At 42.9% G+C, this 24,997-nt stretch overlaps 1 protein-coding gene across 1 annotated transcript in view; it reads right to left on the reverse strand.

The window, feature by feature from the left end:
• Positions 1–24,997, reverse strand: part of VPS8 (VPS8 subunit of CORVET complex) — a 62,552-nt gene that overhangs the window by 32,565 nt on the left and 4,990 nt on the right. The window contains 22 exon segments of the mRNA XM_042820522.1: positions 2,535–2,606; positions 3,202–3,321; positions 5,087–5,159; positions 6,165–6,207; positions 6,470–6,521; positions 7,176–7,265; positions 7,471–7,693; positions 8,202–8,248; positions 8,827–8,916; positions 9,800–9,846; positions 10,872–10,962; positions 12,638–12,673; positions 13,163–13,237; positions 13,788–13,958; positions 15,349–15,429; positions 16,270–16,377; positions 16,869–16,928; positions 17,025–17,178; positions 17,781–17,848; positions 19,365–19,451; positions 19,652–19,776; positions 24,493–24,547. Coding sequence (XP_042676456.1) covers positions 2,535–2,606; positions 3,202–3,321; positions 5,087–5,159; positions 6,165–6,207; positions 6,470–6,521; positions 7,176–7,265; positions 7,471–7,693; positions 8,202–8,248; positions 8,827–8,916; positions 9,800–9,846; positions 10,872–10,962; positions 12,638–12,673; positions 13,163–13,237; positions 13,788–13,958; positions 15,349–15,429; positions 16,270–16,377; positions 16,869–16,928; positions 17,025–17,178; positions 17,781–17,848; positions 19,365–19,451; positions 19,652–19,776; positions 24,493–24,547 — 1,968 coding nt within the window.

The raw sequence follows: 24,997 nt of genomic DNA on the forward strand, positions 1-24,997 counted from the left end.
GAAATGCGATTGAATCTGCAGTTGCCTATAGGAAACTAATTACAACCCTGCAACAAGAAAGCACTGCACAGCCTCCCCCTGCCTGAGATACCCATACAGTCTCCTGCTGCTAGTCCAGACGAGAGCCCAACAAGCAATCTACCTTCCACAGTATCCAACTGCACGTGGCCTGAAGATACAGGCAGCGTCCTTGCTGAAACATCTCTTCCCCAATGCTGAAGAGGCTCAACCTCTTTGTCCAGCATTGAAGGGAAGAATTCTCGCATGCCCCTAAATTTTGGGGTGTGAAGGCGCTCCAAACAGCATTGAGGAAACTCACATCTACCTCCATTTCTTCAGTCTGTGCTAATCACTGAATGTGTGACTGAGCTTTGGGACAGAGAAATGTCACACAAAGAGAAAAGACAAAATAAATAATTATAGAAGAAAAAAATGCATTTGACTTTAAACCTCAGGCATTTACCACTTCAGCTGTGGCACGCAGAACTGATCAAATGACTCAATGACAAGTGTGGGCTTGGAGAAAATTGCCTTTTCTCACATTGAATTGTTAGTCAACCAATGTTTTGAGAAACTTGTGGCTGTGCTAACTCAGCTTGAAACTACAGAAAGCCTGGGTATCAAAACAGCTGCCACAAAAACAGTCTGAGACCAGCAGAGTGCTCATCACCTGCCTGGCATATGGAAAGGCACGACACTTGGTACCTCTCACCTGCAGAAGGAAAAGCCCCTCAAACACCAAGGGAAGGTGAAATGCCTCTCTTTGGAAAGTCTCCCCTCTAAGAGCAGGTCATTTAGCTGGAAGGAAATCCATCACCTGAACCACTCTGTCACTAACATTTGCAAGGTGCTCCAACAAAGCCTACAGACAGCATTTCACACTTCATAACCTCATTCAGTGTATGCCTGGGACGTGCAGCTGCTTTCTCCAAGTGACTCAGAGTTGCAGATCCCATGAGATGCTAATGGTTACCTTACACAGATAGAGGCAGACAGTTTAGATACGTTAAGGAATTCAGTCCAGCTGTTTGAAATGCTATCACTTCTTTTTAATTTCAATTTTCTGCTTTAAAAAAAAAGTCTATTTTATGTAGGAGCTTGGTAAGAATGACATCAGCTAACAGCACTAAAAATATGGTTGACCACAAAAAAAACAAACAAACAAAAAAAAAAACAGGATTATTTTATTTGTTTTGGATTTGTTTTTCACAGGCTGGATCCTCACCAGTCCTTGGGAAGGTGAAACCACCAGAGCTCTGATATGGAAACCTCACCAAAGCTGCAGGCCAAACACCTGGGCATTTTGAAAGATGACATTTGATGCCTGCTATATCTGTGTTATCCAAATGATTCCTGAGTGCTTTCTTCGCCAATGACAAATGTTTTACATCAAAAGTCCTAAGATTTTTCAAGTCTTTATTCAGAAGGAGAGCAGATTCCAGACAAAGGGAGACTGAGTTCTTGTAACACCAAGGTGTTTGTCTGCAGGTGCATCTCATCCTGCAGCACTTCCCATCAGCTGCCCTCCTTTGCCTCCCAAGAAGCAGCGCTGGGCTCTGTTGCAAGAGGACAAAACCCATCTGTGATGTGCCCAGCAGCACAGAGTACTTATAAACAACTTCTCATAGCCTGCATCATGCTGCAGAAACACATCCCACAGTAAGTCCAGAAGACAGCTGTAGTGTGCCACCTCCTGCTGACAGCAGCTACCAACACTAGCAGGGCTAACCTAGCACAGAGCTAACATCTCTATGGCAGCACCTAACTCACTGAAGGTCCCCCACAGAGGCATTTCTCAGGTCACCCAATGCAGCTCTGTCACTGAATTCACTCATTGCTGCCCTTGCTTTCATCTATCAACGATGACAGCAACAGGGAAATACTGCTTATGATATGTTTATACATAAACAGCTTCCAAGTGGAATTACTCATTATTAATGCTGACAGCTCTGAAGGGGAAACCAAATGGCATTTGGCAGCAATAGCTTTTAATGAGAACATTGTTAAGGAACACAGTCTGCAGATGACAAGTGATTTCTACAGCACCAGCCTGATAACTCTGACATTCCCCTTCTCTCCCATCTCCTAAAGATAGGCCTGTCATTCTGAACATGTTACATCCCAAACAGCACGCACAGACAAGGGAGCAGGGCTTTATCAGAAGAGCAGTGGCATCCTGCCAAGCACAAGGTTCCTGGGACAGCTTTTCTGCTCAGATAGAAGGAGGGAGTGGAATCAAATGAGAAGCAGATATAAATTAACTCAGCAGTGCAGAAAGAAGGATCCTAACAACAGAACACAGCCCAGGTGTAATCACAGATAGGATGGAGCCCTCTCTGTCACATTTAATGTCATGTAGCTTCACTCTGAAACATACAACCAACAAGCCTTGGCCATGGTGAATCCATGCCCACTTCCTCAGTGGTGTCACCCCCTGTGGGACTGGAAAGCCCTCATCTACATTACAGGCTTTATTGCACAGTTAAATATCATCAGTCAGACGAAAGCACAGGTTAATTTTTAGGCACACTCACTTTCAGAAGTATGTCCACAATGCGCTGTTGATATTCCACAGCTTGCTTGTCATTCTTAAAGTCTTCAAAAGTCTGCATGAGGTGAAAAACACTGACATCATCTTAGGAATGCTGTCCACTGGTAGCCCCAGAAATGTAAGCCATCATGAAGCAGTAGCCACATTGCAAAGCTGACAATGCTTTTAAGCCCATTATGTGCATGTTACCTAAGCAGCAGGTTCCAAGACACAACTTGCCTTTTTGTAACTACTACAACAGTTCTTACACACTTAACCAAATTAACAGGCCCAAATAGAGAGAGGAAATTCAAGAAACTTGGAAAGAAAGCCAAACCTTTAATAATGGAGAAAGATGTCAGTACTACAATGGAATTTAGAAATACATTACTCCTTTTTTATCTATGCTTAAGATGGCCTCTGCTTCCAGAGTGCTTACTATACAACATCAGATGTTCATCAACGTATACTTAAGGACATAAAGGACTATTATGATCTCCTCTGATACAGAATGCACATTAAAACTGTTCCTGCATCAAGCCAGTAGCTATTGGTTTAGCTAAAACATAAACTTCTGTTTAACAGAATCTTGTAGATCATGCAACCACAGCACAGATAACAAAAGAATGGGTGCTGTGCTGTTCTCCTGGAAGAAATCAGTGGTCTCTTACCAAAGCAAGAACATTAAGGAATTCCCGAGTGTCAAAGTGCAGCAAGGTACGAATGTGAGGGTAGACCTCCTCATCCACAGATCCCTCTGCTGAGTGCAACCGGATGAGAAACTCAAAGATCTGCAATGAAGATTCACACGTAGCAGGTTTCCTATGGATTTCAGATAAGTGATATTGCAAAGCACATTGGAAAGCAGCATCATCTTTTGCTTTGCACTTAAGCTTTAAAATACATTAGCAGTCCATCACTGTGCTTTTCCTGACGCTTGTTAGGAAGAGAAAAAAGCCCTTCCTTAGGCTCACCACCCAACTTACCAACCAACACCTAAAAATTAAGGCTCATTCTTGCAGACTGAATTGTCTGAAGTCAGACTAACTGCCTGCTCATGCTGGCAGCTCTTCTCAGCAGCTGTGCAACTGCTCCTTAAGCAGGGCACAGCTCCCCTCATCAGCAGTTCCTTTGGGAAGAGCCAACCAGTGTGCCCCCTCACTTTGAGGGGCTGCAAAAACTGACACAAGTGTTGTCCAACTCCTTTGCTGACTTCCTAACTCAGAAAGTTGAGTATGCCTTTCAAAAATGAAAGTAACTGCCTTTATCTAGCCACTGATAGAGGTGTCCAGTCCTTTCCAAGGCAACAAACAGCAACAGCTCCAGCTGTCCCAGTCCTGCGCTGGTCAAAGCTCCTAGCAGATCTGCCTGCCAGCAGAAAGGCTGCAGAGTGGCCACATCTGTCATCATGTGTTAAGGTACACACCAGGATCCCACAGGGAACTGACAGGCAATATGCTTTCCTAGGACAGTAAAAATACCCCCCCCTCCCCCAGGAAATGTCTCACTTTCTCATTCACTCCTGTTCTGAGTTAACTTCCTTGATAGCATGGTGACAGAGAAGCCAGACGGATTAGCAGCTTGACTTTCAGAACTACAGCCTTCCCTGTGTAACTTGGTCTCCTTGAACCTGGTACCTTCTGCCAGCTAGGAACTAGCAAGAAAACCATCTAATAAAAATAATGTAGCTAAAGTGCTGGATTTAAGAATTGAGACAGAAGATGTTACTTAAGTAAGACTCTTAGGACCACTGTCAGAGATTATAACAAGGAGACGCTGATGGCTCCTCCCCAGTGTTACTGCTGCTGGTTATGCTTCTGCTTCTCAGATCTCCAGCCACAGTTGTTGCTGCGCCAGGTCTAGAGAGTGTGCAGGAGACAATTAGATAAGGCCATGGGAGAGGGCAACAGCCCAGTGCTCCTCTGACAAAAGGAAGCAGCATGGCTGGCAAACTGTGAGGAAAGGGTTTGCAGCAACCCAGAGCTACCACATACATACAGCTACAAGCCCTAGTTTAGCAACAAAAGCATCTACCTTTTCTGCTGTGCTGAAGAAAGGAAGTGCCAAAAAGAAAGCACTACCTCTTCTTAAAGCCCTGAAATTACAATGAAATACTACGTGCCAAAAAGAAAACTATTTTGCTAGCAAAATTAACCAGGAATTAAGGAAAGATATTCTTATGAGCACAAAATGGTGATCAAAGGCATCTTCCACCTCAATAAACTCTTGGGGATCCAAAGGAGTTAAGCTTTGCCTTGGGCCAAGATTCAGGCACAGCTTAAAGAGAAAGAAAAAGCTGGCTTGAAGGCTCTGATGGAAATAAGGAAAGGAGATTTACTTGGCAGTCACTATGCCAACTTTCACAGCATGCAACCTGCACATCTTGTCATACTTCTCGTACACATTAACTGTGATTCCAGCAAGGTGCACTCTGTGACAAAACCATTATCAGACATCAGATTAACAATTGCTTTCAATCAGAAACTCAGAAATAAGACACATGCTTTCTTTTCTAAATTCTCACGTGATAGAGTGCCCTTCCAGAAGGTTACTCACCTGATTTTTAACCAGAGGTACCAGATCTTCAGGAATATCACCCAATGGATACGCACGGCCTGCCAAGCAGCAGCTATAGGAAACAAAGGGAAAGGTTTGTGTGGGTTGGTTGGCTGTTTGCTTTTACGTTAACTCTTAGCATTAAACAGACTGAAGAAAACATTTAATTTTCTGATGCTGTTTTCAGGATGCTCTTAAATTTATTTTGTGTATCATGAGAGCAAGTATTGCAGACAGGATGGCTGCAAATACACAAGATTTGCACGCACGAATTTCTATCCAAAGTCTGTCATAGCACAGCAGGAACACAACAGTGGTATCTCAGGATTTCCCAAAAAAAAAGTAATCTCTCTTGCATTTTTGGATGCAGCAATAATCCAGAATCAACAGTTCATGAACTCGGATAGATTCCAGAAAAGGGAACTCATTAATTAATCACTACTGGGCCATTTCAGAATGACTTCCAGCAAATCACAAGCAATACAGTAAGCACAGCTATCCCAAAGAGCTCAAATAAGGCTTCTCAGGCTACTGACTCCTCGCTCAAGGAGCACTGTCACACACAGGATGAAGGAGAAACCAAAAGACAAAGTCATAGTCATGGCTTACCAGCTCCAAGTATTTAACTTCACTCCACCTATCCCCTCATATGATAGGATCCAAGTGGATGGCCTGGAGCTGCACCAGGGCAGGGTAAGGCTGGGGGTTAAGAAAAGGTTCTGCACATGAAGGTGATGGATGTGACACAGGCTTCCCAGGGCAGTACGCATAGCCCTGAGCTGATGGAGCTCAAGAGCTTGGATACCACTCTCAGACACAGGGCTTGGATTCTGGCTCCTGCCTGGAGCCAGGGATTGGACTTAATGACCCCTGAGGGTCTCAACCAACTTGGGATATTCCATGGCTCCATGATGTGCCACAAGCCATAGTGACTAAGGCAGCCATAGCAAGTAGCCATTGGTATTTTACATAATCCCTCAGACTCTGAAACACAACACAGCCTAAGATTTTGCAACTATAATTAATTAAAATCTGGTACCACTAGGCAACAGCACACATTCTTTCTAAATGGCCTTACCTTATATACACGAGCAGCTTGTTGCCCATTACCACCTGCTCATCTACAAAACAAAAATCATTTGTCGCCTTTTTTTCAGAAGACACAGAGATGCAACTGTTTTTCCCCAATTATTAGCAAAACACCTCATTTGACATGCACACAATTTTACACACTGTAAGTAGAGCAGCTTTACAGACACTGAACAGTACCAGAGCACTTTCCTCTTCTCAAGATCCTAATAGGGAGCATATGCAAGTGACCAGTAATGCCTGAAACATCCAACCCCAGATATAGAAACTCTTCCAGAAGCAATAATACTGTACCTGTGAGAGACTTCCCAGCATTCAGTGGAGGAGCAATGACTTTGAACAGCTTCTGTTCAAAAGACAAGAACAAGAGCAGTGTTCAAGCAGCTGGAAAGGCTCAGAGCAAAGATTCCACCTGATTTTAAAGCAGAGATCACTGGAACACTTTCCCCAGAAAAGTTGTTTTCTCACCAGTTCTAATTAACAAGAACAGAGGACACCAAGACATGGCAAAAGATGTCTATTCCAACTGATGTTATGACCAAAAACACCCTTCAGCCAATCAGATCTAACCCTAAACAAAAGGCCACACTAAAAAAAAAAACAAAAAACAAAAAAACAACTTCAGTGGTCTCAGAAGTAACATTCAAATCATAGCAGACCAGGACATTTCCTGTTCCTCAGCTGTCTGCCACCAGATCTCCTTAATTCATCATGGTATTCTCTTCTGCCTTTTTAAACACAATTTTCTCATTCTATCTTTGCAGAGCATTGCTACCTCAGATACACTGTCAATGAAAAATGTGTGTACTAAAGCACTGTAATTACAAATCACTTTTTAAGTGCACGTAGTCAAATAACTGCATATCATATATGATTTCTCCCTCTGAATGAAAAAGAACAGAACATATATATTGAATGAGAAGATTATGTATTAGCCTAAAATGCCATTTCTCACAAAGACTGCATGCTCAGCAAATAAACAAATGAGCATCTCTCCTACCTCCATGGGACTGATGAAGTCATTCATTCCACTGTTGTAGACATAGATCATGGCATCATAGAGATGGTTTTCCCAGCACAGAAGGACCACCTGCCAGGACACAGAGCAGAGTCCTGTTACAAATTAGTGGCCAAAAGGCACCATTGGTTTGGACTAGATAATTTCTGTCTGTTGAAAGGTGACTCCCTGTCTTCCACAAGCTATGCTGTACTGAAAAGAAGTCTGCATCAGTGATGAGGGGATGCTGTCATTTATTCAGAGGAACTCGGTGCAGTGTTCAGTCTGGAAGACAAACCTGTTGTATGTCCAGGCTAGTGATATCCATATGCACAATGCAGGCTTCCATATTTTCCAACCTGTTCTTGTCTTGGAAGTGAAGGAGCAAGTCTTTCATCACTTGAGCTGTGATTCCCATCAGCTTATCACTTAAGATATATGGCTCCAAGCACTCCAGAAAGATTCCTTTGGCTACAGAATTCTCACTCATCTTATCGTAGATCTGGTTAAATAATAGATCTCTAGGAAGAAAGATGTGTTCAGTTATCAGACAAGATTATTAAAATATTCCTATTTATCTACCACTTGAGAACTCCAAATTAAATACTATTTCTTCAGCTCAGCAGCTAAATGCCCCATTCACCTCCCATGCAGACGTGAGTCAGGGGCAACTACACAGAACAAATTAAGCCATGTGTGTTGCAACAAAAAAGCTGCTGTTGGAGGAGGAATGATGACAACACCAAAATTTAACAATCTTTGACAGAGGGAGAAAATTTTGTTAAGTGTGGGGGAAAATTTGAACCAAATCTTTCTTCCTCAGTACATCAGCAGAAACTTAACAGGAACATTTGGGTACTGAATACACTAACCTCAGCACCAGTCCTCAAACCTTTCTCTAAACTGTAACGTTCTACATCAAGTCATAAAATGACTCCTCTGAACAATGTGATACTATAGCAGACAGCACTCAGGACTGCACGGGGTGGTGGTCTGTCATGGGGCACAGATTTATAAACTCAGACTTACGTGCGCTGGAGCAAAAGGCAGTAATCAACTATGACAGGCACCACATCCTGGGGAAGGAACAAAAAAGCTGTGGTGACTGGCAAAGATCTTGCCAAACAGAACATCCTGCACAGCACAAAATGAAGCCTGGCCAATACAGTGGCACACTCACAGCTTTTCCACCAACCAGAGATAGCTGGCAAACACAGTCACATGTGGACTTGCCACTTTCCCACTGATCACACAAGAATTTCCCAACAGGTCATGACTGTTACACAGGCAACTTCTGCAGCAATGCAGTATCAACACGGGCTGGTAGAGATAGGACAAGGGGAATGGTCTTACACTGAGACAGGGGAGGTTGAGGTTGGATATTAGGAGGAAGTTTTTCAGCCAGAGGGTGGTGAGGCACTGGCACAGGTTGCCCAAGGAGGCTGTGGATGCCCCATCCCTGCAGGCATTCAAGGCCAGGCTGGATGTGGCTCTGGGCAGCCTGGGCTGCTGGTTGGTGACCTGCACACAGCAGGGGGTTGGAACTGGGTGAGCACTGTGGGCCTTTGCAACCCAGGCCATCCTGTGATTCTATGACAATTCTGATTAAGAGTTTCCATATATCTATTCAAGAGAGTCCTCTGAAGCAACATACCTGAAAGTGCTGCTCCATAACTTGGATTTTTCCTTGGTCAGGGCATTTCTTCAAAGTCCGATCAGCATAATGGAGAAGGATCTCAACCATCTGGATTACAAGAAACAAGAAAATTCATTTCCATCCTACACTAGAGGCTGGCCTGGTAGCACATTTAATAGTCTGACTAGGGGGCTGGCAGCATGGCAAACCCTGTTGTTCCAGTTTGGGCATGAACTATAACAGGCAGAAAGGAAAAAAGAGGCTACAACTGGTACTCCCAACAAGGCTGCTTAGACAACTGCAGGAGATGGAACAGGAGTGGCCCAGGGGGGTTCCTGAAGGCCTACAGTAACTGCACTGCCAGGCTCCCAGCACATTTTGAGGCAGATGACTGAAGCACAAACTGAAACACAGAACTCACTGCAGCCATGTTTTCACTCAGAGCTTAAGTTACAGTATCTTAAATAACAGAGCTTACTTATCTGAAAACACAACATGAAGTAAGAATAAAGTAAAGATGAATAACTACTGCAATAATTACATATTTTAAATATCCTTCCTAGAAACACAATCTTGTGACAATAATCATAACATAATCAGTTAAAAATTTATTCCATGTACACATGATCAAGATCTCTAACCAGGGAGTCAGAAAGTTACATACTGATGAATGCTCAACAGCTAAACAGCAGGAAACTGCAATTACCTCCAAAAAGGGTTTCTGTCCCCTGTGAAGGGAACAGAGACTGGATTTTGAGATCTCAAGGCCAAGATAACGGTGTCACAATCTCTTTTCCTAATGCTGCAGATTTTATCCCCATCTTTAACTCTTCTAAAATCCTGCTCACAATCATAGCAAGACAGGCATGTGTATGCTTTCAAGAGTTAATTGAAATAACTTCTGGAGGAGAGATGCTACTCCTTCCAGGAACACAATTAACATCACTTAAGTGCACATGAAAACCTAGTTAGGAAGAGATCAGTGACTCACTCTGTCTGCAATGACTGCTTTCCGCTTGCTTGTGTCCCCAGACAAGCCTAGAAAGAATGAAGGGGTTAGGGGAAACAAACAAACAATGAGGTGCACTATAAATACCACAGCTTGAGATACAGAGGTCAGAATATCTAGATACAGAGTCCTTACTCTCTTAATTTAAAGATTGCTCCAGCAATCCAGAATGACAAAACCAGATCTGAGTGCTGTCTGACAGAAGAAAACAAGTTTAACATCCAGAGAATAATTAACAGAAAACTGACACAGGGTGTATAGGAGGTCAATGGCTGGAGGATGCATTGATGTGAAGGAGCACACTGTAAGGACAAACAATTCTTAAATGCCAACTCAGAAGACAATAATAATTTTCCAGAATTCAAAATAATTTGCTTAATTGCATTTTGCTGTGCATTAAACAAGATACATCTTCACATACTAGCAATTCACAGCAGGAGGATCTTATCCTTAAGAGTCATCTGTCAAAACCACCAAATGTTACTTGCTGAAAATTCAGTTTGCCCAATCCCAGTCAGACCATCCGAGCAGCAGCTTCTGACACAATGAACTTGTTCCTCACAATGAGACAGATGCTCACAAAGCATTGGCCTTTATAGGAAACATGGTGCCAAAAACCAACAGTACTTTCAGTCTGTTGTACAGACAGAGGAGGCCTCAATTAGAAGTACCTGCTTGACAGAGCTGAGGGAGCATCACCCTGCAGATTACCTACAGGTCACACATGACCATCAGAAATATTTTGCTGACTGGTTATTCAACAGCTGGATCCGTTTCCTTCATGAAAAGGCAGTAACAGGAGTCACAGCACAGATCAGGTCTGACTTTCAGTTGAAAAAAGGTGTCTCCTAAAGGTTTATGGACCCTAAAGAAGCCAAACTGATCCATGTTGGTGGTGTTGTTTCTGTCGCACCCAAAGCAACACATCCTCATTTCTCTCCTTCAATTACCTCTCAACTTTTTTTCCTGGAACAGTGATGCCAGCACCAGTACATGCACAGGTTTAAAACTTTCCCTAGTGATTTCAGTTGGAAACATTCACACAAACACTTACCTACTACAGCCTTTGCTTTCCCTTCATAAAAGGACCAAGCAAGAGCCAGGGCATCAGTGAGACGCTCTTGTTTCAGAAGGTGATCAATTCTCTAAAATAATAAGTAACAATAGATCTTAGTGTTAGACTATTTTCTCTCCTTCTTAAAGACCAGCAGCAGATCATGATGGCTGACAGCAAGGAAATAGGAAACATCTGAAGCTGACTATAACTGCAGTAAAGGGCAACATCTCAAAATTATCTCGGATGTATATTTTCTTCTGCACACTTGAAAAGGACAAAAAAGTCCACATCTATAACTCTCACCTCCACACCTGCTCCATGACAAGTCTTGAGTAAATCACCTACAACAAAGAGGCTTCCAGTACTATAGAAACCACGTGGTGATTTAAAATGAGTTTGACTCAGGGCATGTACATTGGGATTGATTTTGGAATTCTAAGTACATGAGATCATGGCTCAAAGCAAGACTTCTCATTGGCAGAGGTGGCAGTGAACGGCTGGAGGGAAAACTAGAAGAGGAGAATGATCCTGGTACCCAAAAGCAGCAACTGTATCATAACAGAGATAAACTGTTCATACTCTGTAGGCAAAAAATGGTGAAGGTCACTGCCAAGAGTAGAGATGTGTGACTGAAAAAAGATGACTATTTGAGTTGCTTGAGAAACAGCCTTGAAGTCCCTTTTTCAAAATGAGTTGGTAAACTAACTTGGCACAAGCAGAATTTACTAATGAAGTTTGCCAATGACCAACATTCAACGTGGATTGAAGACCACAAAGACAAAAAGCAATAGGATAATCCCTAAAGCCAGGTGAGAGAAGTACGATGCAATCCAATGGCACAAGTAGTCTACAACAGAAGTCAGAGTTCGGCTGTCAGCTACAAGCCTCTAACATTATACAGCCAAAAAAAAAAACAGCAAAAGGCAACCCAAGGAGGTACAAGGCCTAACCTACCTGTCAGAGACAGAGAAGAACAGATGCCACTGTGCATGGGACTGCAAGAGCCTACCCAGAGTCACATGGGACAAGAAACTAAGCACAGATAATGCGTAGGGAACGGTGATTGTGAAAAAGAAAGGAATAGGAGGGTGATGAAAGATGTGCTTAACCTTGCAAAACAAAGTCTAATGGACAATGTGCATTCTCTGAATAAACATACTGTGAAGTGATGAACTAGAACAGAAAAAAATGCTTTTCTTCTCAATGGAAAAGAACAGCAAAGCAACAAAGAGATATAAACAGATCTCTGATTACTTTAACCTGGAAATTAACAGGGTTTCAGCTACCAGAGAAATGATAATCCAAAACAGCTTCTAGCAACAGAATCAAGGATCCAAAAACCCAGTGAAGTTTCTGGGCAGTCTTCGATAAATTTGAAGATGTAGCTCCTGCAGTAGCTGGAGACAAAATACAAGGAACCAGATTTCCTTCCATTCCTTTACCCTATCTTTGCATTCCAATGCCACAGAGCATGGTGACTCTGCCTAGTTAATAGCAGCTGAAACCTCACAAGGCATTGTTTGCCTCACTTGGGAAAACAAGGATTCCATTCAGCCTGCAAGCTCATGCAAGTAGCAGTCCCATAGCATCCCACTGTGGAAAGCAGAATACCTACAGTGCTGGCTTTGTGTAGCAATTAGGAATCCTGAACACAGCACTCAGAACATTCTTCACAAATGCTATAGCTCTATAGTTCACTCCCTGCTAGGCTATATTTAAGCAATTCAAACCTACCAAGTTCTACAGTTTTCCTCTCAACTTACCTCTCTCCAGCTCCTCAATGTCATGACGTGAACTGACTAGAAAAGGAAAAAAAAAAAAAACAACCAAACACATTATTTAGTTACAATTGCTCATGCGTCCTACAGACTCCCCAGAGCAGGCTGGTATAAATAAAGAAGTAAAGCAACTCTCAGATTTCTACGTAGCATCCTGTAATACACCTCTCTCTGCTTTTTCATAGAGTGCTTGCACTGGAAAAACAATCAGAATAATCCTTCTATCAACTCCACTCAATGGAGTCTAACTTTCCCTACCCTCTTATCTTCTTCTATTTACTCTATTTACTCATTAGCATGTCTAGGAAATAGAAATGGAAGTTCAGGGCAGAGAAAGCTAACTCTACTTTGAAATGGCATAAACGAGGATACTGCAAAAGTATCACATCATTACTGAGCTCAGAACTTGTCTAAGATCAAATTGTTGCACATTCTTTAAGCCAAGGATGTAAGCGCAAAACAACCAGAAGTCAATGCCACTTATTTCCATTACAAACTCCCCACACTTACCTTAGTTCCCAGGTAGAAGATCTGGCCACCACAGCTGCTGATGGACTGATAACAAGCTTTCTCTCCAACCAATGCCTGCAGAGAGGAAAAAATGTCATGCAAGTCAAACTGCCTTTTGTTTTTGTAAAATTTTCCAAAAGACACATGTACACCTGAACACTGTAATTAAAACAACATAATGAAGACTGGGAGAGAACAACACAGATTACTGGGCAATAGTAAGTAAGCAAGCTCTTACATCATGGCCTTCTGCTGTAAATGCAGCTTAAAGCGCTGCTGAGCATCTCAACAAGAAAAATTTCCTTGGGCCCACCATTTTTTCAAGCCTTATGTCTCAGGCTTCAATGGCAGTCACCAGAAGGCCTGGTCACAGGGCACTGCAGTGTCTGGAACTGAGCAAAATTCCACAGCTGGCCTTTCAAACAAGAATGAACTACTACGTACGTCCCATGTTTCATTGTCTACCCCTGCATAAGGAGCAGCTCCCCAAAAAGAAAACGCAAACTGCCTGTTAGCTGGCTAAATCAACATCATGTATGATTTTTCAGATGTTTCACAAAGCCCTTTTTCCAAATCTCCACTTTCTCTCACTTAAGGCAAACACATGTAGATCATCTGCACCCACCAGCGCCTCGCTGACATTGCCTCCTGTAGCCAGGGACTTGAAGTGGCTGCTGTTGTAGACCAGCTGAACTTCTGGAATCTCTATGGTCTCCAACTCCTCCTGTGTCTGACGATCTATGACATGCAGCTTCTCCACACTGTCCAGAAGCACTGCTGTTCGTGAGTTTATCCACTGAAAAAGGCAACACACTGCAGATTTCAGCAACTCACGTGTCATTAGAGGGAACTAAACCAGTTCTGGGCATATCCCCAAGTATCCACACCAGAAGGTCTAGAATCACTAGCAACTTAAATGCTATACACCATTACTACAAAACAGCAACCATGCATAATTCCAAAGGTAACGATGGGGAGATTCCCTCTTGAGTATATCAGCTTTTACACTGAGAAAAACTACAATGACATCTCTTCAAAGAAAACACCTGCAGACAAATGGCAATCCATCCTGTTGGAACACTGTTTATGCTCTAGTGCACCTTCCATCCAAAAGCCTCAAAAACATGACTACTGCAACACCTCTTCTCAGATCCCTTGGGAGTTAAATAGAGCATCGAGAAGCATTAAAAAAAAGATGTTGTACATCCAAGTTTAAGTCAAAGCCTGTCATCTGTATTCTTAAACTTCTACTTCTATGACCAAAGCCCTGCTTTTTTCTCCCATTTTTTTCAGCACTTGAGAATAGAATGGCCTGGGTTGAAAAGGAGCACAATGCTCATCCAGTTCCAGCCCTCTGCTATGCGCAGGGTCACCAACCAACAGCCCAGGCTGCCCAGAGCCACATCCAGCCTGGCCTTGAATGCCTGCAGGGATGGGGCATCCACAGCCTCCTTGGGCAACTTGTTGCAGTGCATGTTATACAGACGGTGATGACAAGTTTCAAACTGGTTCAAGGCCAACCTGGCCTCAAACACTTCCACACTCCCAGGGCTGGGGCATCTATGGCTTTCTCTGGACAACCAGCTCCAGTACCTCACCATTCCCATGACAAAAAGAAAAACAACAAAAAAACCTCATCCTCATTTCGAAGCTAACTTTAATCTAATTTCTAGAAAATGCTGGCTGATTTGGAGGCCTGTCTTGGTATTCTGGCCTTTCATGCTTTATTCTCTCTATCGTGTAAATGTGTTTTGGAGTCGGGATTTTTATTGTTGAAATCAAGCAATTATGGCATGCTAGGAAGCATCCATATATAAAAGCACTAGAATTTTACTGAGCTAATTTCAGAGAAGTTTGCATTCTTAAGTAAGGAGTAAAAATATTGCTTGCTAAATTCTCTTTGGCTCCTGAAAACATTTCCTTACCAAGGCCACCATCTTCCCAGAAAAAGGAAGTATTTTGCCTACATGCAACTACTCTTCTGTTTGTTCATTTTTTACCTCTTAATTGCTACTTGCTGTTTCAATTAGGCTGGTTTTCTAATGAATCCCAAGTTTAAAGACATTCTCCATTACTGAACTCCAGATAAGTACAGTGCATACGTGTGGTACATACAACTAAAGGATCTTGAGGTACAATTACAAGAAAATTTGTGTAAAAAAAAAAACAACAGTATTGAGACTTACAGTGAAGTTGATGAGGTCATAGTGAAGATGGAGCTGCTTCTGCTTAGTGACATGTATTGCACCAGTATCATCCCTCTTTACCTAAAAGAGAAATCAGACAAGATTGAGGAACACATTCTTCAGTCCCCAAACGCATCACACCAGCTCCAGGAGAGCAGCTCACACGAGCAGGCTGAGCACCCAGTAACAGCACACACTGTTCTGAATCAGAGTGCTGTGACCCACTTCCAAAGCTCTCACATATGTGAGGAAACAGAAGAGGTCTGAGGACTGGCTCTCAGAAGTAAGCAGAAGAACACATGCCCTCTGCTGGATTAACTTCCAATCACTTGCTTGCACTGCAGGAGTCGTATGCCAAAACAGCTCCTTAAACATCCTAGCACTCCAAGCCAAAGTACTCCATTTTCTGAAGCCTGAGCACTGCTCACATACTGAATGCAGACATGAAATCTTCAAAAGTAAAAAAAAAAAAACAAAAAAAAAACAACACATCTGCATATACAGCTTCTGCAGATCTCAGCAGTAAAAGTGGCACATCTAAACACATGCACCTTGAAAGCAGTTGTCTCTCAGTGGTTTATCTAAGTTTTCCAGACCTGTGTTTCATACGAAAAAACAAAATAGCATCTCAAATTCATATGCTCTCCTCAAAATAATCCACATTCTTCCACCTCCAGGTGAAATGAAGTGAGGTTATAGTCAACACTTCCTTCTGGAATACACAAAGCTCAGCCCTCCAGATCCTCAAGGAAGGACACCACTGTTTGCTGAAGAGCAACAACCAGCTTCCTTTCCCAAGCCTGTTGCAAGCTGCAGACACCCCTACCATGCACACACACACTAGAATTCCACAAGCCAGAGGCTCAGTCAAGTGAGTAAGAAGTGATTATTTGAAACACAGAACAAAACATTCAAACTTACCAGAAGAAAATGAACGACATCACCTCTACAAAACGCAAGCATGGGGTTCACTGAGTTCTGTACAGCCACAAAGTGCCACGCCAGGAGGGGGACACTCGAAGGGTCCATCTGAGAGACAAGAAGCACAGACTGTATGCAAGGCAGCCCCTTGGTAGCAGGGTGTGATGCTCATCAGCTGCTGCTCATTGACTTTGCCAGGTGTGCACACGGGCCATAAAGCAATGCCTTAGTGTGCTGAAAGCTGAGCAGAAGGTTGTGTTCTCTGGTCTACACACATGATTTAGAGACAACAGGTCAGATCCCATCAGTCGAGGCTTCCAGGCCACAATAGAGAAGACAAGAAACTGAGCAGCTCCTAAGATCCTCCCTTCCCACTTCTGGGAAAAAGCCAACATCTTCAAGAGATTCAGCTCTCTGCCTACAATCCACACCTGGCAGACAATGCATTAAACTCTACGCTGTGAAACTGTAGTTCTAATGTGTGCTGGTAAGGCAGTTTTTACTGCCTTACCAACTCCTAGTCCTGATCTCACCCCCTTCACTACAAGAACTGTTGGTAGCAATAACAAAAAAAGCAAGCATTGAGCTTTGTAACTCACACGACCGTAGGGAAAAGTCATCCACACTTTCAAAGATGGCTTCAGGCCAATAACCAGTATCTTCAAAGAAACAAAAAGGCAAAATAAAACATTGGAGGATGTACCAGGAAGTTTCTTTGTGGCTTCTCATAAAGCCTTCTGCCTGCAGCGAGTTACCTTTGTCAGGGAGGCCATGGCCAGCAGTGAATACTGGGTGATAGGATGGTCTCTCAGTTCAACCTTTGCATGTAATGGTTCAATACAACAAACCTCCCCCTTGGAGCCGCTGAAGAGACATCGAGATTCACACGTTCTCACACCCATAACCCTCCTGCAAACCAGAGAAATCAGCTTAACAGACAGTTATCAGGAGGAGATCAGCCTAACATTTTCATGAAATCTTATGCACAATCCTTCAGAAATACTGTTTCAAAAAGCCTTTGTACACAGCTCCAGGGATGAATTTGGGTTGTTGCTGGAAGCAGTTTCAAACAGCTGCTTAGGTACAGACAAGAAGTCCTTAGGGTCTTATTTAATAGCACACGATCAGGTTCCCCAGAGCAACAAGCCCAGTCCTTTCTCCTTATCCCACATCCTCTTCAGGATTGCAAGAGGAGAATGAGCAGTTAGTGAAGGGCAGCTCTCACTAAGAAAGGAAAACCAAGGCAGCACTTATATGACAACTTCCAAGAGTCAATCAGGAATGCCAAGATCCTGGGCAATACCTAAATAAAAACATTAATAACTTAAACCATTACTTGACCATTAACAAGCCTTGCTTCAGTTAAAATTATACTGCAGCCCTGAGCTGTACCTTCAATATTCAGACAATAGTTTCACTGGTTGCAGTGCTTTTTTGCTTGGGTTTTATAACTTCTGACCTAGAACTAGCTGCTTGCATTGCCAACTTCTATCAGGTAAGAGCTGTCTTACTTAAATGAGAGTTCAAACACGGAGCCTCCGCTGTCGTTGCAAATTGCAAGTGTCGGGTCATCTGTAAACTGAGCAGACAATCAAATTAGAATTGGCATTAACAAATAAGCCACCAAACAAAAAAATAATTGAAAAACTCATGCTACAGCATTATCTACAGTGCATTTACTTCTGTATGTTATGTCTACCAGGAATACACTTTCAACATTTAGCATCGAGAATACTGATGGCTTTTTTATGATGTGTAGAAAATGCAAAGTGTTGTGTCTTGCCCTCATCTTTCCAGCATCATTGCTAGATTCCGTTATCAAAGTCCCACTACATTCTATTGCTGCTCAGAACCACAAGACATCAAAATCTGCACTGCTACCAGAATAACTCACAGCTTCAAGCCTCTAGGTTGGTGCCAGAACTGACAAATGGGCTGTGAGACCAAAAATCAGAAACATCCATAGCACCTAATGAAATCAAATAAGATAAGAAAGGGTCATGTACACAGTTGAGAGACCCTTCTGGAAGACTCTGCAATCCAGCACAAGCATCTGGGATTGCAAGGTCCAAGTACTCCTCAATGTTGGTACTGCCATCAGGTTATGAGCCAGAAGGGAGACATGAGGAACAAGGACCCAAAAAAGGGGAAGATGCATTGTTATGCATGGGACAAAGTTGCCTGAGATGGGAGTATTTCAGATGCAGCAGTACAGGGGCACTTCATAGCAACAAAATCTTTCTGGTAAGCCAGGTGAGGCCAAGCAGTACGCAAGAAGCCATCCTTGAGCCATGCTCCACCAGACATGCTGCTCTATTTCTATTAGTTGAATGGTACTCAGTGGTACTCAGTAGACCCGAGATGTCCCAGCAAGGTGAAGCACCAAGATCACTGCACCAACCAGGAGATACACATATTTTAGCATCTAAACCTACACAGATTCTGGCATCAGAGATTGGACAGAAAATAAGCTTTTGTTATACTGCAACTCACTGCCAATATTATGATTTCAGCTAGCAATATACTTTGTTTCCTTTTTTTAAATTTCTGCTCATTTTTTTCACCTCTGGATATTACTGCCACGTAACTCCTAGGTAGCTGCTCTCATCTGCAAATCTAGAAGTACTGCACAAAGGAAGTTAGCACATCTGGGCTTTTTTAGCTTGGAGAAGAGAAGGCTCCAGGGAGACCTCATGGTGGTCTTCTAGTGCCTGAAAGGAGTGTACAGACAGGAGAGGGAACAGCTGTTTGTGAGGGTGAACAGTGATAGGACAAGAGGGAATGGTTTTAAACTGAGACAGGGGAGGTTTAGGGTGGTATTAGGAGGAAGTTTTTCAGCCAGAGGGTGGTGAGGCACTGGCACAGGTTGCCCAAGGAGGCTGTGGATGCCCCATCCCTGCAGGCATTCAAGGCCAGGCTGGATGTGGCTCTGGGCAGCCTGGGCTGCTGGTTGGTGACCTGCACACGGCAGGGGGTTGGAAGCAGATGAGCACTGTGCTCCTTTGCAACCCAGGCCATTCTGTGATTCTGCGATCTGACTGAATATGAGCAGGTTCTTTGGAAAAAGAATTAAAAAAAAAAGAAAAATCTGTTACCTTAATGTGCAAAATGGCTGTTCCTGGGGGGTGAGCATCTGTTATTGATCGTAGCAGCTTCCCACTGGCCAGATCCCACATTGTGATCTGCAAGCAAGTTGTTCTCAGTGTAAAATATTTGCTGTCAAGGGATCTCTCCATCACCTTGTGTGACGGCACATCACTGAGTTTTTATATTCAGCACAAAAACAATTAACAGCTGTGTACTGAGTGCACTTAGCTTGGATTATACTAGAACAGTCCCTCAGTAACAGGACAGCACTGAACCACCAATTCATGGGAATTACCTGTCCTTTTGCAAAGCCACACAGGAGTCTGGTGCAGTCGTTGTTGATGCTGAGAGCAGAGATAGCCCCATACTGAGCCCCAACAGCAGTGCTGCCCAGACACAGCCGTAGAGCCTGGTTTTGATCTAGGGCATAAGAATTAGTACAAAGTTAAAGTACCACAATTATTTACATACACAGATGCTGGAGGTGCATTAACAATTCATAGGCCTCACAGTTACACTCCTAATGAAGAGCTCCCAAGATCAGAGCACTTTGTTAGTACAGAGATTGCAGGGAAATACAAAAATTTGTTTTAACATTACAAAGCAAGGACAGAGAATAAGGGAACGCAGAGGCATTAAAAACTGAATAGCCAAAAGATCTAGCTTTGTTGGTTTTTTTTTTGGTGAGGATTGTTAGAATGAAGACTGGTGATCTGAAATATATCAGAAGTGCCACTGAAATACTGTGTTCATGCATTTTGCCTTGAGCAGAGAGGGAGAGGTCAGAGAGATCCAGGGAACAGACAGCAGCTGAGCCCCAGAACCCTCTGGGAGCAGTGCCCAAGGCACAGGACATCTCTCCATACAAGCTGCAGGTCCATTAGCTATGTGCCAGATGTGAAACAGAGCATGGAAGTATCCCTCATTTCCTCCCCAACACCACATGATGTATTCCTGTATCACTGACACACTGGAGGCTGAGCACACTGTGGGAGTCACCTTTCAAATTCTGCTATCAGAAAGGCCTCTCAAAACCAAGAAGAGAAGGGTTCAGACTGGCAGAATATACAGGTATAGCAGCAGCTCTGAAAGCTCTGACAGTTGCACAAGCTACTGATCAGTTCTATAGCACTGATGCTCTTTTTTAATCAAACAAAAGATGCATGCAATTCAAGTGACTTCAAGTGAATTCAAACTGCTGCCCTCATTCAATATATGAGAAACGTGGAGCCAAAACTATTGCAGTATCACTAGAGCAAGAAATCGGAGAAGGAAGTATTCTAAGGTGCAATAAAAATTAGCATCATTTTGTCAAGAAAAGTGGTCTTGAGTGGAAGAGCATCCAGATGGCAACCAGGTGCCTGTATGCCACGTGCTGAGCCCCGTGTGACAGCAAAACACCGCACGTTTCAAGTGCCTGCTAAGTAGCTTGTCTACAGCACTGAACTCTTCAGACAGTGCTCTGCAGCTCTGAACACTTCTGAATTAAGAACAATTTATTCCTCCATTAAAGAACGAAGAGCTCTATAACAGTCTTCCAGGGGAAGTTCTCCTTTACGGTTCCTCACTGCCTACAGTGTGCAGATCTCTGATCAATTACGATACATCCTCTGCCTGTCCTGAGCTCCAGTCCAGCCAGAACCTCCCTCCCTAAGGAGAAATTTGTGAAGATAAAGGACTACTTGTTAATTGAAAGGGAAAAGAAAATAATAAATCCTTCTTCAGACTTATAGACCTGCAGCTGAAGGAACTGGGGTGGGTCAGTCTGAGTTCCCAAAAAGGAAGTGCCCATTTTTTGCCTAAGATGCATTTTCAGAGTAGAGAAAAAAACACTTGGAAAGCAAACCCCAAAGAAAAACACATCAGCACTTGTTCTCATTTCCAGTCAATCACAGGATAACACACAAGGAGGACTCATTTGACAATTTTAAAAACAAATCAGACAAGCAACATTGCACCTAACACAAAACAAAATGTCTGAGTCAATGAGCTCACACTGATGAACTGCTGAAGTAACAAAAACAGATAAAAGCAAAGGGTTATAAAAGCTCATTTGATGATTTTCCAGACTAATAATAGTAGAATTTAATGCACATTTTGGATTAAAAAGTATTTTCCACATGCTTGAAACAAAGGTGGCTACTAACTGTCTGGAAAACATCTTCAATTTTGCAATGTAAATAAAGCAGTTCTTCATCTGAACTATTTCCAGCAGTAACTATTGCTGTTGCTGCTGTTTTCACAGTCTGGAGCCAGAACCAGATGGTACTTAGCCCTACAAGCAAAATGTTAACAAGCTTTTGAATATGAAACATGACTTTCCAGAACACAGGAATAAGCAGAATTGATCTCAGATAATCAGGTTTTTAACCAGATTTTTTTTTTTCTTCAGCCATCATTTCTCTGCATTCAAAAGACTTGATTTCCTGCAGAATGACTCAAATGCTACAAATGAGATGCTTTCTTCCCACCTTCATCAGGCCTACCACCAGTAAATGCTCTCCCAGGAGGTGGAAGCAGGAGGACAAGAGATGGTGTGCTACAGGAACAGGTTACAGACACCATCTCCCTTGAAAACACAACAGCTGTCTCCTAAACCAGGGTGTGCTGAAGCCTCTTCTCCACCACTCCAGCTTGTGCAACGAAGTGACTGCTCACAGCAGGGATTCAGTCACCTCCCCAGGAAGCCACTGCTCCCTCCTCAGCTGCACAGCTGCTGCATGGGGTCAGTCAGAAGTTGCTGTCTGCTTGTTGAGTTTCCCAGAGTTTCTGGCTCGTGGCTCCCTGACTCAGGTCCTAATCTAATCTGTAGTGCTCCCACTAACAGTTCTCAGGCAGAAACAGATGGATGGTGATCTCATGGAAGAGCTTTACCTCGTCCTGCCCTGAAACAACGCCTTTGCAGACACGTCCTGCTCTAAAACATTACAAATAGCACATTTACCTGTTCCTCTGCTATTTCTGCCCAAAGAATTGGCAGCATTCAGTACACATGCATTCAATAGGCAGTTTCTGGGCTCACCAGCAGTATTACCCACTGCCTGGTTACTGCCCTACATGCTGCCTATCTGGCACAGATTAACCTAGCACATCAGCATGCAAACTGGGCAGAACAGGAGTTGCTCATGCAGGGTACGTGCACGGTGTGGTGTTACTGTACCTTTTCCTTTTCAGTCCACATAGAAAGGGCCAAAATAGGAAAGAAAAAGTCAGAAATCAATACAAAAGAAAGGAGAGAAGCAAAGAACAGCGTATGTGACAACGTTCAAAAAGACAGAGAGCCTTCAGATTTTGCTGACATTTTTTATTTTGGTAACATTCCACCTTTTGATTTGCCCAGTTACCTGAGGGGATGCTGCTCATTACAGTGCTCTAAAACTAAGTGTGTGGTCACTGAAGAAAAATGAGTTTATACATTTTGACTTCATGATACTAATGAAAAGAGAACAGGAGCATGCAGGAATCACTCCCGTCTGTATCTGAAAAGCTGGATGCAGTAGCACTCCTCTCACCACCTCTCAATTGGAGCAGGGGAACCCAGATTGCAAGGCAGCTGCAGCAGTCCTTGGCCTCACTCTGCCACAAGGAGGGCCAATCAGCTTAGGCTGCTCAGGGCCTTGGTGAGTTCTGTGTATCCCAAGGAAGGTGATCCTGCAACATCTGTTCCAGTGCTTCATCACCCTCATGGTCAAAACAAATATCAGTCAGAGCTTCTCCTGGGGGAACTCCAGTGCACTGCCTCTTACCCTAACACCAGGAGCCTTTGAGAAAGGTCCAGCTCTCACCTCTCTGCTAAATGCTCGAAGCATTAACATCTTAGTAAAAGTCAAGGAACTTTCAGTTAGGAAAAACATTGCATCACGTTTTCTAAAGACCACAGAAAAACCTTTAGAAACTGCAAAGTACATAGCAATGTAAAGATCATGGCCAAAGTAAAAGTTTGACCAAAACCTAACCAGGAGCGTAACAAAGAAAACAATTCTTCAAGAGCCTTATGAAATATATGAACTGAAGCACCACAGCACATCAAGCACCTCAGGCATTCTGTGATCAATCCTCTCAGTGGGACTTGATGCAGAAACAGTCACAACAAAGATAAGAATGACCCTGCCTGCTCACATGCTTACGTGGACTCCAAGTCCTTCTGGGAGTGTAAAATGCAAAAACCTCTCACTATTCTGACAACCCCTTGTTCAGAAGCTTACTAACTTCCTTAAATGCCCACATGCAAAAGACAGAAATGGGAAAATCATCATAGAAATGTCTTTCGTAGCAGCTACAAAGCAAACTACAAAGATCTCCTACTAACAACTCAGATCACGTGTGGATCAGATTAAGTACATCCCATTTGAAAATCTGGACTTACTCTGTCACAGTCCTTCCCCTCCTTCTTCTGTCCCCCCTCACAACTTTTAGCCTCCTGAATAATTCCAGCCAACTCTGAAGGAAAAGGGCAATTCAATTTCAAAATTTGTTATGAATCTAGTGCTGCATAGACCTCAATGCTCACAAACTAAATGTGCACGGAAGCACTTCCATATCTGTGAAGCTGGTTAGCTAAGGCATAAGTTCAGAATTTACATGTAACACAGGCTGGTGATGGGAGAAAAAATGGGATAAAGTGGTGATGGATGCAGGGGAAGATTGGGGAAGGAGGAAGAAAGGATGCAAGTTCACAGGTAGCCATGGGTTAGAAGCTTCCTTTCTCAAGGAATGCATTTTAATTTTCCTACTCCTGGCAGCTACTGTGTCAGAAGGGAAAAGATGGATACACTGCAAGATTGTTCTATTATAATGATTCTGGTTTTTTTCCATATCAAGAGTAATTTCATACATAAACACAAAAAAGGTTCTTTATACAATCGTTAAGGAGACAAATTTCTTCTTATCAATGTGTCAAGCTCCTGCAAAACAGGAGCAAGAACTATACAAAGAGGAACAAATTAAATGTTACTTGTGCGTTATTTCTTTACTGAAATAAAATTGTATTTAGCACAAAACATGCTACAAGAAATCCAATTCCAATTCTAATTTGAGCTGTTCTGGGGATTGGTTCCTTTGTTCATTTTGCTGGTTTTGTTGTTGTTGTTGTTTTTAAAGATCATTAAAATGCAAAGAGCTTTCTTCTTCACTTACCAAAAATCAGGGCTAGGCCATGAGAAGTCCCCACTGCTATCAGATTTGATGCTGCCTGAAAGAGTCAAGGAAAAAGACCAAAAGCTGAGAAGTTCACAAACGATTCACAAATCCACCACTTCCAATATCACACAAAGCTTGCCAGAAGGGGAAATTTTAAGAAGGCTACAGATGTAACTTTTTAATATACAAGCAACAGACTTGTTGCTACATGAGAACTCACGTAGTTTCCTACATGAGAACTATAGCCAAAGAAGAATTTTGCACCCCCTATGTGCCTCAGTCACACACGCTTCCAACCTTGCTATGCAACCCTCACCTCCAGATGCATTTTTCCCTTTTTGTCTTGAACTAAAAAGTATCATTTCTTATGTACTGCTGCTACCAGAGTCAAAGTGATCAAATGACTTTGTTTTCTTCGTAAAGTATTAGAACTAACTTCACAAGGGCAAGAAATACTTGCTGTTTGCCACCTCCTTGACACGCTTCTCTAATCACACGCAGC

Source organism: Centrocercus urophasianus, unplaced genomic scaffold (genome assembly GCF_019232065.1).
Source record: "Centrocercus urophasianus isolate 14NV4802_14NV808 unplaced genomic scaffold, USGS_Curo_1.0 seq_19, whole genome shotgun sequence".
NCBI lineage: Eukaryota > Metazoa > Chordata > Aves > Galliformes > Phasianidae > Centrocercus > Centrocercus urophasianus.